Source organism: Phalacrocorax carbo, chromosome 2, assembly GCF_963921805.1.
Source record: "Phalacrocorax carbo chromosome 2, bPhaCar2.1, whole genome shotgun sequence".
Taxonomy (NCBI): domain Eukaryota; kingdom Metazoa; phylum Chordata; class Aves; order Suliformes; family Phalacrocoracidae; genus Phalacrocorax; species Phalacrocorax carbo.
The window spans coordinates 18,251,009-18,263,907 of record NC_087514.1 but is presented as its reverse complement, the minus strand read 5'-3'; the positions used below and the strand labels follow the sequence as shown (position 1 = coordinate 18,263,907).

Here is a 12,899-nt window from a genome sequence, read left to right as displayed (position 1 = left end):
GCTGCAATAATCTAAAATATTTACTGATAGAAAAAGTAATGTAGAGTATATGATCAACTCCTTTGTCAACATCTTCATTTATCATTTCTGAAGAACAGAGATATCTTATCCATTTCTTAACCAAAGTCTGTAGCTAAAAGACTGAGGTTTAACTATGCATTATTATGAGGTTTCTTCATTTGTGTTTCAAGAAAGGAAACCCTGTCTGGAAGCTATTGTTTAAATACATTGGTTTCCAAATGGTGAATTCCTTTGACTATTATTGATTCACTTAAAACTAAAGTATAAACCCAACGCCCTACTCCTGTAGCCAAAAGTGTATTCTCCACAGTCAACAAAGTAGGCAAATCAGGCACTATATTCCCTTTTTTTCATTTTAGTTGCCAGTTTTAAAAAAAATAAAAGGAAGTTCCTGCAAAGTTATCTTCAAAGACGTTTTAGTGGGATTAACATAAATCAGTCTAAGAGATTACAGGAAAAAACTGTGGTTAACCAAGACTGTTTTCCTGATCTTGAAGATATTATTGATAAATACAAGGCATATTCCCAAGTCAGTCAGGCACCAAATCTTTTTCAGCGGCTGGAGATAAGGAGTAAACAATAATAGAGATCAGCAGACAACTTTAGAACTGTTTCCATGAGAAAAGTTTTGGGATGTCCGTGACTGCTGCTTTGTATTTCCTGAAACAAGACTCCTTTATCAAATAAACACATGAAAAAAAGAGTCCGATAGGATTAAGGCAATTTGTAAGAGCATCATCTGAGAGATGAGCAAAAATAGTCATGATGGATTCCACAGATATTCCTTCCCACCGTATTAAGCACTGAGTGCCTCTGTCTTGCTACAAGGTGAGATAGGCTGGAAAAAAAGTGATAAGCATAATAAAGAATCCTTGTAGGTTTTTATAATAGATTGGGAGGAACTTCAGCTCATCATTATAATTCAAGGCTCCTGACTTGAAAAACAAACACTCTAATTACTGGATATTTCTTTCACCTAACACACACCCACAAAACACAGCAAATATTTCTGCCACTTACATTTACAGCTGAGTGGTGGCCTTGCTGCATTTATAATTAATTCGTCATTGCTCTTAGGTTCACATTAACTGAGTAGCAGTATTAAAGTAGATTTTTATTTTATAAGCCTCTGAGTTAACATATTCTAGTTAAGCTTAAACATCTGTAGTGCACATGGTTGGAACGGCACTTCAGAAATCTTAAGTGCATAGATTTTGTCAAAATTGTATGTGCATTAAATGATTAAGGAAGAAAAAGAAAAAAGCTTTAACTGCTTTATATTAATATTAATTTATATTTATACAAAAGTTTATATAGCTGTTTATGATGTAGCTACCTCTCTACAGAGCTATGGCTTTTACACTAAGATAATAGAGTTGAATTGTTTCAGCCTAAAAAGTCTTGAGGAAAAAGCAGCCATATACTTTTATTGGATGGGCATAAAAAAATGTGGACAGAAGTATTAAGATAGTGATTTAGGTCGATAATTATTCAAGTTCAAATGTAAGACCTGACTTCAAGTCTTATGCTAATGTTGGTTTATTTAAAGATCTTATCATAACTTCACTTATTTTTCTATTTCATTAGGAAATTCTAAAACTGTTAAAATGACATATACTCATACATCATCTGGATGTTCTAATGGTAACTGGAATAACTGTGATTCTTTTTCTTTTTTTTATGCTGTTTATATGTTAAAAAATACTAAGCATCTTTCAAATTAATTCTTTCTCTATTTATTAATGGAAAAATTAAAATATACCTACTTGGTTATGAAGTAAGCAGCGATGCCAAAATGAAATAAACATACCTGTGCATGCTGTGTATCTGGTAGATGGTTTATTTTGTTTAGCTTGTGTTTTGTTTTAAGAAGAACATATAACTTACTTTTATTTAAAAACACTCTCTTTTCTTCTTGCTGCTTGATTTCATGTTACGTTGGTTCTTTAGGCCCACTTATGCCTTAGGTATAATTAACCCCTTTTTGGAATTGCCTATGTATGACAATTAATGACAGAAAACCTAACCTAATTCTCAGATGGCTGAAGTTAGATGAGATAAACTCCAGTCTGAATCACAGTTGTTTCTTAGAAATACATCTCTCCATAATCCGTTTTATTTTAATAACTACATGGTATAACATGGTAAACCCCCCTTTTTTTTTTTTAGTTAATCATGATTGGGATGGTACCTCTTGTTCCTTTGATTTCTGAAAGGCAAGATTCATTGAGTATTCTGAAAAAACAGAAAACTTTTACATCTTAAACTTTTATGGGTATCTTATTAAATTTAGATGGTATGTGCTAAAAGACACTCACCCTGATAATTGTCAGCTTTAAATATGTAGTTGGCTGAGCAATATATGCATCTGGAAATGTATATTTTGAGGAATACAGTAATAAAATCTACAAACAACTCAAAGTAAATGCTACTGAATTTATACGGTAAAAATGCTCTAGAAGCTCTAGAAGATTTTAGTATCCTATTTTTCCCTTTGTTGTTTCTTTGTTCTTCACATATAATTGCTGTGACTATAATTTTGCAGGAGATGTTACATACCAGGCAACATTAGAGTCATTCAAATTGTAAACCTCATATACAAAACATAGTATGTAGACAATGTGTTAAATTAAGCTTCTGGGTGTAATGTTTATTATATTCAGATAACAGCTCAAGTTAAGAAGATACTGAGGAAGAAAACAGAATTTACAAAATATGTAATTGATGAATATTTAACTTTAAGTATAGAATACAAATACACATTAAGTCAATATTTGGTTTACAGTTTCATTCTCTTTCTTAATTATACGTGGCGAGAAAAATTTATGTTTTAAGAAATGGATTATAGAAACACCTTGGGTTGCCTAGTTTTTAACTTTTTATAAATGGAACTGGTTTAGATACATATTTTCTAAGAGATGCTTAATATAAATTTACCTGACACTGTACTAACACAGAGAGATAAACTTCAATGATGTGAAGAACTACAAGTTTAGAAATAACATATAAGTTATATGATTACATACCTTAAGAACATCTCCTTGGGCTAAGTGAAACGTTCTGGCAGAAATGTTGATTCCTTTCCCTGCTTGTACCTGAATGCTATAAATACATTCATGGTTGTTTTCATAGTTAAGAGGATAATTGGGGGACAATAAGATTCCTTCATTACTGGTTGTGGAGGCTCCACATTCAGCTGCAATGAAAAGACAATGTTAAGGTATATTTTAATGGAAAACATAAATATTTTTAGTAATGGTGATAATGGGTATTTTAATGCAACCTGATTCAACATTATTATTCTTTACTGATATCTAAAATCTAGGTCTAAATATATGTTCATGACAGTGATTGAAGGCTACAAGAATATTTCTAAACTGCTGCAATACTTTAATAAAAGTATATTAAATAATATGGAGAGGTATAATTATATTAATGGCACATTCTGTAATTATAACACTCTAAAGAATCTTTAATTTTGTTTCAGAGGAAATATACTTGCTTTTAGTTCTCCACTACAGAAATTTCATAAAGAATTGTGAATTAAATTAAAGTAACAGTACTTTAGAATTATATATGTATATATGTTTCTATATACATACACGTGTATAAATATACATACATGCAGGTGCACATATTTTCATACAGACTAATGAAAAAAGATAATTTTTGTCTAATATTAATTTAAAAAAATAAACAACATAGTAAATGGTATAAATTAAAGTAGAAAAAGAGTTATGCTGCATCTACCAGCTAAGTAAGAGAAAAAAATAATTTCATTAATAAACAAGTTGAAAAATAGTAACTCCCCGGGGTGAAAAAAAGAAAGGAAAGAAAAAGGAATGAAATGTGTTTAAGATTAAGAGTTAAAAGTAAAAATAAGAGAGAGTTTCCAAGTAATACTTTTATTATTCCAAAAAAGAAACCTTGTAATTGAGGACTCTGGTAATTAAGTTTAATCACAAAAAAAACCCCAAACATAAAAACTTATGGCAATGCTACATTAGGCATTAATAATTAACTTTTTAGAGTACTTACATAATTTTCATTAAGACATTTTTAGCATTGAGTTACCACTCATTTTAAATTAACACTGACAAACTATTACAATTCTTTCCTTCCCTTTTTATTTAGTCTTGATATGTCATCATTATAGTGCAAGAAAAGCAGCCTTTCCTCTCTTTTTAACAGATTTACATTAATTTTAAATTTAGCTGTGTGTGACATTAAATTTTCTGGGTTTCTGTTTGCTTTCAGGGTCAACTCAATATTTTTGCATTTGTTTTACCCAGTATCATGAGAATGCACCCCTGTTATTCTAACTTTGGAAATTAATTGGCTTATAATTACACAGAATAAGAAATTGTATTGTGCAAAACTATGTTGTACTTTTAATTGTTTGAAAAGATATTTAAACAATCTATGATATCTATTTTAAGAGCTATTATTGTTTATTAACATCATTATAATTTCCTCACTAGACTTGTTTGAGTGAAATCCAGGAGATCAAAATATATATTTTGTATACGAAATTTATACTTTAAATGACAAAAAGACATTGATTAATTATTTTTTCTGTAAGTAGCTAAAACGAATAATGTGCAGAAAACCAAATCAGGCACAAATCAAAGCAGAAGAAATACTTGATGAGTACATTTAATTCAATCGCAATACAGAACAAGTAAACAAATAATTCAGGTGTCATCACTTCGTCTTAGAACAGTTGGAGACACAGCTAGGCAGAAGCGGAAAACCTTCTAGTCCACATGATCATGTCTAGGCTTTTATTTTATTCTCAAATAAATGGGTATTTGCTACTCTGCAGATGCATAGGTCAGTTTGAATTACACCATATAGGAGTAAGGTGACTGTAATTTCAGATCTGTGGGATATCCTTTCCCATTCCAGAGAGAGCGAAAAGTCAAAAGGCACAAAGTATTTATGGAATTAAGTTGATCCAACCACTCTGTTTTTATCAGAAATGTATTTCAGAACAATATTTTTAAATCTGAACACAGCAGTGAGCCAACTGTTAGGGCATATTTAACGAATATTTCAGAACCATGTTATGTTTCCTGTTAAAAATAAGGGAATCTTTCATGCCATGCTATTTGTCAATCTGATTTTACTTTTCTTAATATAGAGGGAGAAAGTTGTATTCCAAGTTGTGGATGCCCCATCATTGGAACTGTTCAAGGTCAGGTTGGATGGAGCTTTGAGCAATCTGATCCAGTGAAAGATGTCCCTGCCCCATGGCAGAGGGGTGGACTAGATGATCTTCAAAGGTTCCTTCCAAACAAAACCATCTGTGATTCTATGTATGATCTCAACACTTGTGTCAGCAAACAAGAAAGCAAGTTTAGTAAAAGTAACCTTGAAAACCAAAGTATAAAAGAATTTTGCCCATCTCATTCAGTTCTATCATTACAGTTCCACAGAAGCACACACTGTAGCCTACAAGAGTAACTTGTTTTATACACTTTTCAGAGGGATTCACACAAAATCAACAGTTAGTCCCTTGTTTCTCTACTTGCATCCTCTCAGTGCAAATTATGACTTTTAAAAAAAAAACACAAAAAAACCAAACTCCAAACACACACAAAACAGCAGTATAATTCTGAATAAGTGCAGAATCAACAGGAAAGATACACAATATTATATGACTTTCCGAACTATACCATAAATAGTTCCATCTGCCAATCTCCACTTCTATTTGCAAACATGAACAGACAGCTATGTTGTTTAAGATTACATGGAACTCCAGGTTGGTTCCCTTCTATTCTTTGATATCAATTCTACAGCATAAATCAAAAAAGACCATAATGCTTCTATGTTCAGTTAAGTGCTGAGTGAAAAGGAAGAAAAATGTTAACTAACTGAGTTCTTAAGTTTAAAAGAAATACATATATTAAGCATGTGTAATTTGTTTAAACCATTTGGAAAAAAAATTTAATAGACATTATAGTGAGTGACAGAAAAAGAGACTGAAGGTGCAAACTGGATAAAATCAAGGGAAAATGTGTAAAGAAGGAAATATAGAAGAGACGAAAAAAGGGACAAAACACTATTTCAGATGCAAAGAAAATTCACAAAGGAACAGAAAGTCTGCGATCATCCTTTAGAAACATTCTTAGAGCTGTTATCAGAAATTACACACATTCCTGCACTTTCTTAATGTTTCATTTTAGTAACATTCCTTATTCCACAGAGATTAAATTCAGTTTGTTTTAATGACAGATAAGGTTTGGGTTGTTTTTTTTTTTTTAAAAAAACCACTTATTGCAGCTGAAACCTAGGACCTACCCTACACAATTTGCTTGTAGGGAAGGAAAAAAAAAGAGATATAGGGAGAATCTTCCAAAATCCAGCTATGTTTCTACAAAGACTTTGATTCAGCCTTATATTAAGTACAAGGATATAACACTAAGATTAAAGTAAATCAGTGTTTTGCAACTTTACCAGAAATATAGAGTCATTTCAGTATTAGAAAGGAAAAGAAAAAAAACTCAATGAAAAATAATGAAAGGAAAATACTGATATAATGAGCTATTTATAAGAAATTACTGTTATGCTTTTGGTTATGAATGTGTGTTCATTGCACATTTCTATAATAAAACAGATGAGTTTAAACCACTGTTTATTAGTGTATTTAAATGCTGTAATAATATAAAATGCCATTGTCTTTCTAACCAAGGAATGGAATGCATCTGTTTGGGTAATTTAACCATTTGAAAACAACTTTTCAATGAATGGCTTTTTATTTTAAAACATGCTCTATCAGGAGAATTTTGCAAGGTTTCTCACAATTCAGCTGATGATGAATTATCAAACAAATAAATGTCACATGCTGCTGGAAATTGAAATTCAGCCATTGTTTTCTTCAAGACAATCCTTTGGAATCAAACGATAAGAGCTACAAATAGCAGTTCTGTATCTTGAAAAGATGTTGTCTCTTGGTTAGGAGACTAAGCACATTGCAAAAGCTTGACTGGGCAATTAAGTAGAAGCATTCTAAAAAGGATTTTATCTTTAACCAACAGTGGTAGTAGACTGCAAATCAACAACTACTTCAGCAAGTGTATCTGAATTCAGTGCTCAACAAACTGTTTCTCAGAAAACTGTTAATCTTCAGAAGTTCTACCTCTTCCACTGATAGCATATTTCAGAAAAAAATAGACTCTTGTCAACAAAACAAGTCAATGATGAAAGGATTAAGTTGTGACTGAAGCATTCTTTTTTTTGAATAATCATCTCAGTTATGAGGTCATCAGAAGTTTTCCAGGAGCTTTTGCTATCCTGGCAGAGTTAAGTACCACAGTTAATAACCCTATGCTGATAAAGAAAATGAGAGGAACATTGTCTTCTTCAATCAGTAAGAACAGTGTTTTTTACTTTTATTTTCTATTGTTCCAAAAGATCTGATTTCCTTTCCTAGAGCCAAAAATGAATAATTGCAATTATAATATTATAATATTTTGGAATCCACTAATGTCATATTTGTGAAGGTCCTGTATTTAGGACCTACATATAATCTTACAGCAGGTTGATGTTTCTACTAAAATGGCCAAATAAGATATAATTGTTGGAAACAATATTTACATTTTTATTATTATTTTTCATAATTAATAGCTCCAGCTGACAAGAATGAGGAGTCATCCCATATACTTTAAACAATATGCTTCTGTACCACAACTGACCAAAGGAGGATGGAGAAATAGCATGACAAATGAGCTTCTGCATTAGTAGTAATAAGGTAAAATGTCTTAACAAATACAGATTTTATACTAGGGGAATCTAAAAAACCAATATGCACAATTTGCCTTCAAACTTCTCATAACCTTCTCATATAAAAAATAACAACAAAAAAACTAACAAATAACTAACAAAACAAACAAACAAACAAAAAAAACCAAAAACAAAACAAAACAAAAAATAACCCCAGAACTGTTGGAACTTAGTGAAAATGTCCACACCATGAACAGGAACCATTAAAACTTTATGTAAAATATTAGAATACATAAACAAGATTAAGAAAGTGCTTATCACATTATAATGCAGTTATACTAACAGATGGTGAGCCCTCTATGACTGTATTTCACTTTGTTTAGGATATCATATCCTGCAAGAAAATAACAGAAATAAAACTTATTCAAAAATGACAGGAGAAATACTTAAATGAATTAATATACTTCTGACAAACAAAAGAAAGATTAGGATTAATTTATTCTGAGAGGAATCAATGACACATTTACAAGTGAATATTACAGTCCTTAAACTGAGCACTCATGCTGCCAAAATACTCCACATATTAAAACTAGCAAAGGTACACCTTTTCAAATGCAAAATATAAAAAACAACCTTTGCCTTAAATTTTATTTATGCACCGAAATGGATAAGCTATGCAGCAAGACTCTCATGGCAATATGGAATAAGATGTGCAGAGGGCAGCTAATGGCTGTCGCGCTAATTAAGGGACCTTACAATTACTGCAGATGTACCTGCAGTAAAATCTTCACTTCGTTTGTTACATAACTGTGCTTCAGTTCAACATTGAATTTATTGTTCCTCTCATAAAATATAACCTTTCAGACATTTCTGTTTTTCACTCTGCAGGTATTCCCTGAAAAGCACCTTGATTCAAGCCTGGCAAAGAAGCTACATTGGTAAACAGGAAAAAAACCTATCAACTTTGCAAAAATCTTTATCAGCAAAAATCCATATACAGTATCATCTGAAAAGTATGCAATAAACATGACATAAATTAATGGATTTGCCTGTAGACTTTTTATGTTTGCTTGTCTGCTTTTCATAATTGTAAGGGGTATAGTTCCTTGGAAATCTGTATGACCAGAACATCAGAGACTCTCACCTCAGCTGTTTCTCAGTATGTCTACTGAGAAAAATGGACAAAAAATGTCATAAGGAGAAATATGAGTGGAAGTAGCATATAAGCACAAGTAAACAAGATTTTAAAGTCAGTGTCTTCCAGCTAAGGTTTAGCAGACTACAAAGAAATTGTATGGCCCTGAGAAACCCAAAGGAAAAAGCTCTACACAGTTCAGGATCTATGAAGAAGCTATCAGATCTTCTTTACATAGATGTAGAAACAATTATCGGTTATAAATTTTGATGTGACGTCTATAATGAAAGGTAATGCACTATGGCTATTGGGAGCCTTATAAGGGAAGGAAGAAAAAAGAAAAGAATGAAAAAAGAAAATGGAAGAGGGCAGAGGAGAGAAACAAAGACATGAGAAATCCTGGCATAAAGGAGACGACTTTCTAAATTTTACTAGAAATAGAGGTATTTCCAATAAGTGGTGTGTATGCTGAATATGACTATTGCACTTCATTATCATTTGAATAAAACATTAAAAGAAAGCATGAAACTAAGGACTGATGGTATTCTTACAGATCTTTAATCATATTCATTCCACTATTGATTATCAGAAAAGTTTAATTTTATCTATTTCATTATTTTTCCTTTAAAGCAACAGTAATTGTTCTTGTTTGTTCTTGTCTATAACACAATTACAGGGAAAATCAAACTGGCTTCTTCTAAGCTAAATATGGCATTGAAAATTATAAAGAGCATTAGGCAGAGACATCTGAATTCTAAATGCATCATAACCAGTTCAGAGACACTACAACCCTATGAAAGCAACTGAACTGCACATTCACAAACTTAAGATGATACCTGTGCTCTGTATGACAGGCTGGAGATATGCCCCTAATATAGTGCTGAAAATTTTGACTACTCAGGATTGTCCAGAGCTCAGATGTACTGAAAAGGAATGTTTATTTAGATACCAAAAAAAACCCAAACCACCCAGCCAACAAAAACCAAACCAAATAAAAACAAAATAATGACACTATGTTAACATTATTTGTTAGTTAACTAAGACTACCTACATATGTTGGAAACAAAAGTGATAAAATTCACGAGTGATTACAGACATCTACCCCAAAATGAGCTATACTATATTGAGAATGCATACATTTACTACAAAGGTAACTTTAGGTTATTAGGAATGACGTACAAATGTATAAACAAGACATACACATGTATTTGTATTAATCCAAACCAACCATGTAATTAGTGAATGTGGATATTTCTAATTATCTTGTTCATCAGGATTTTCAAATAGTAGTATTCATTCCGTAACAGTTTATGCGCTTTGAAGCTATTAGTCCTTTAACAGGACCAGCTAAATAAGCAGAAATATAGAAAATATTTCTGCATTTATGTAAAAGACTTGTTTTGGCAGCACAACATCAAGCCCTATGGAATTCAGATAATGCCACCATTTGAGCAGTTCAGCTTTAAAAATTCAGTAACAAATATTTGTTTGCTATTTGAACATTATCTTTTCATTTATTAATTCTTAATTATAAAATTTCATTTATTAAGTTTTAATTTCAAATTAAATTTTGAAAAAATGTTCCTAAAATGAATAATAATATTAATTAATATATACCATTTATTTATCCATCTTCTGAGACAGAAGAGGAAAGTCAGCTTCGTATTCACTGGTAAATATTTAGTTTAATATTTAATATGATTGGCTACTCTGTTTCAGGACTCAGCACATTAGTCTTCTGTGTATCCAGAAACACATGCTTGATAAATGTTCTGGGAAGAATTCTGAATAATCTTGTTATCCACCTCCAATCTCCAATTGCTTTTTTAATTTCTTTATATCATTGACCAGAATTATTTCTTCAATTTAATTAATGTTGAAGGAAAAAATTATTTCTAACAGTTTTACTTTTTAAAAGTATTATTTTCAGTTGAATGGCCCTTTTTCTTGCATTAGTGGAAAAAAGAATTTAATCTCTTAAGCTAATTTACATTTGCCATTTATTATAGGAAAACACTCCCATCATCTCTCTTTTTGTATTGAAATGTGTACAAGCTCGTTTTCTTACTTCCTAGCCCTTCCTGAACTCCTAGCAGCTCTGCAGTATTTTTATGGAGAGAGATTTGGAAATATTTCTGTTGAAACTGCAAGTTTCTGCAAGCACACTCTGTCCCCAGTCTTCTGTATGAATTACCGTATCATATTTATTTTTTTTTCAGTGATCATAAAATCATAGAATGTCCTGAGTTTGAAGGGACCCACAAGGATCATCAAGTCCAACTCCTGTCTGTGCACAGGACAGCCCCAAGTTTACACCCTGTCTCTAATGGCTTTGTCCAAGTGCTTCTTGATTAGCATCAGGCTTGGTGCCGTGACTGCCTCCCTGGGGAGCCTGTGATTCTTAATTCAAATTCTTATGTTAATGCCATTAATTTAGAATTCCCTAGAAGTATAACTGCAAGGAGGAGCCTACTGTTTGTTTGGGGGTTTTTTAACCCTCATGGTATTTATCAGCCTTATATTTATTTTACCATATGGTTTATCTGTTCATTAATATAGCCTGTTATGTCTCTCAGGTTCTTCAAAGTTTTCTTTCTTCTGGTTGTAACTATTCTAATCAACAGCTAGCATAGACCACTTTCAGATCAGTAATGAATGTACTGAAGCAAGACAGAAATACAAAATTTGAAACATTAATTTAATTATATGATCAATTAGTAGTGTTGTTGTTGTTCAGCCCCATTCAGTAACTAAACATCACGAAGCTGCTCGCTCACTCCCCCTGCCCTTGTGGGATGGGGGAGAGAATCGGAAGAGCAAAAGCAAACAATAAGAAATCTTGTGGGTTGAGAGAAAAACAGTTTAATAATTAGAATAAAATAATAATGATAATAATATTCATTATGATAATAATAAGAATAATGAGAATATTATGAAAAGGAAAAGGGAAAAAAGGGAAAAAAAACCAGAAACACAAGCGATACAGCTGCTCACTACCTGCCGACTGATGCTGCCCGTCCCCTAGCCGTGACTGCTGCCTCCCTCCCCCGGCCAGCCCCTCCCAGTTAACATACTGGGCATGTCGTTACATGATATGGAATATCCCTTTGGCCAGTTTGAATCCACGCTCTTAGCTGTGCCCCCTCCCCTCCCGGATTCTTGTGCACCCGGCAGAGCATGGGAAGCTGGAAAAGTCCTTGACCAGTACAAGCACTACCCAGCAACAACTGTTATCAACATTGTTTTCATACTAAGTCCAAAGCACAGCACTATACCAGCTGCAGTGAAGAAAATTAACTCTATCTCACCTAAAACCATTAAAAGTGTGCACATTCTTCCCTTTGCTAACAAACTTTTTCTTCTTATAGATTTTTTTTTAACTAATGACAAATTCATAGAATATCCCATGAAGAAACATAAGTCTCAACTTTATTGAAAAAAAGTTAAGAGATCTTTTTTCATTAATTCTTTGTCATTTTCATGAAAACTCTGAATTATTATTTCTCTTTACAGGACCTAGATTGTTGGGTGAATGCTGACATGAAATTCTGACCCATAAAGGAGATTTTAACTTATGGGCTAACCCTTTGTTGTGTCTGCCATGGGTAAAAGAGGGAGATAAGAAGAGTGATACTTTACCTAGAGATTTGGCCAGTTAAAAAAATGTCTTAGCTATATACATGGGATGTTTTCCTAATATACAGATGAATATACAGAAGGGCACAATCTGTTATTTCCTCAGTTTGCAAAGGACATAAAACTATAGTGGGAATAAGTCAGAGAGTAATAATACAAACAGTATTTTCAAATGTTAACAATATGGTTAGTAGTTTAGACCTTTAGTTGGCCATTATTATATGCACAGCATAATGATGAAATAGGTATAAAAGATAGTTTCAGAAATATAGTGTATTATTTGGTTTTGTCCGTACTTGAAGATATTACAGAAAGAATAACTACTAACTCTTAAATATTCTCACTCTACTGGAAATCTAGTGTAGGTATGCATTTCCAAAAA

The 12,899-nt window shown here is 32.2% G+C and overlaps 1 protein-coding gene across 1 annotated transcript in view; it reads right to left on the bottom strand.

Annotated features, from left to right (window-relative positions):
* The window catches only part of CSMD3 (CUB and Sushi multiple domains 3), a 669,880-nt gene that overhangs the window by 258,341 nt on the left and 398,640 nt on the right, over positions 1-12,899 (bottom strand). Inside the window, exon 25 of the mRNA XM_064441769.1 lies at positions 3,048-3,217. Within this exon, the coding sequence (XP_064297839.1) occupies positions 3,048-3,217 (170 nt within the window). The remainder of the gene's footprint in view (positions 1-3,047; positions 3,218-12,899) is intronic.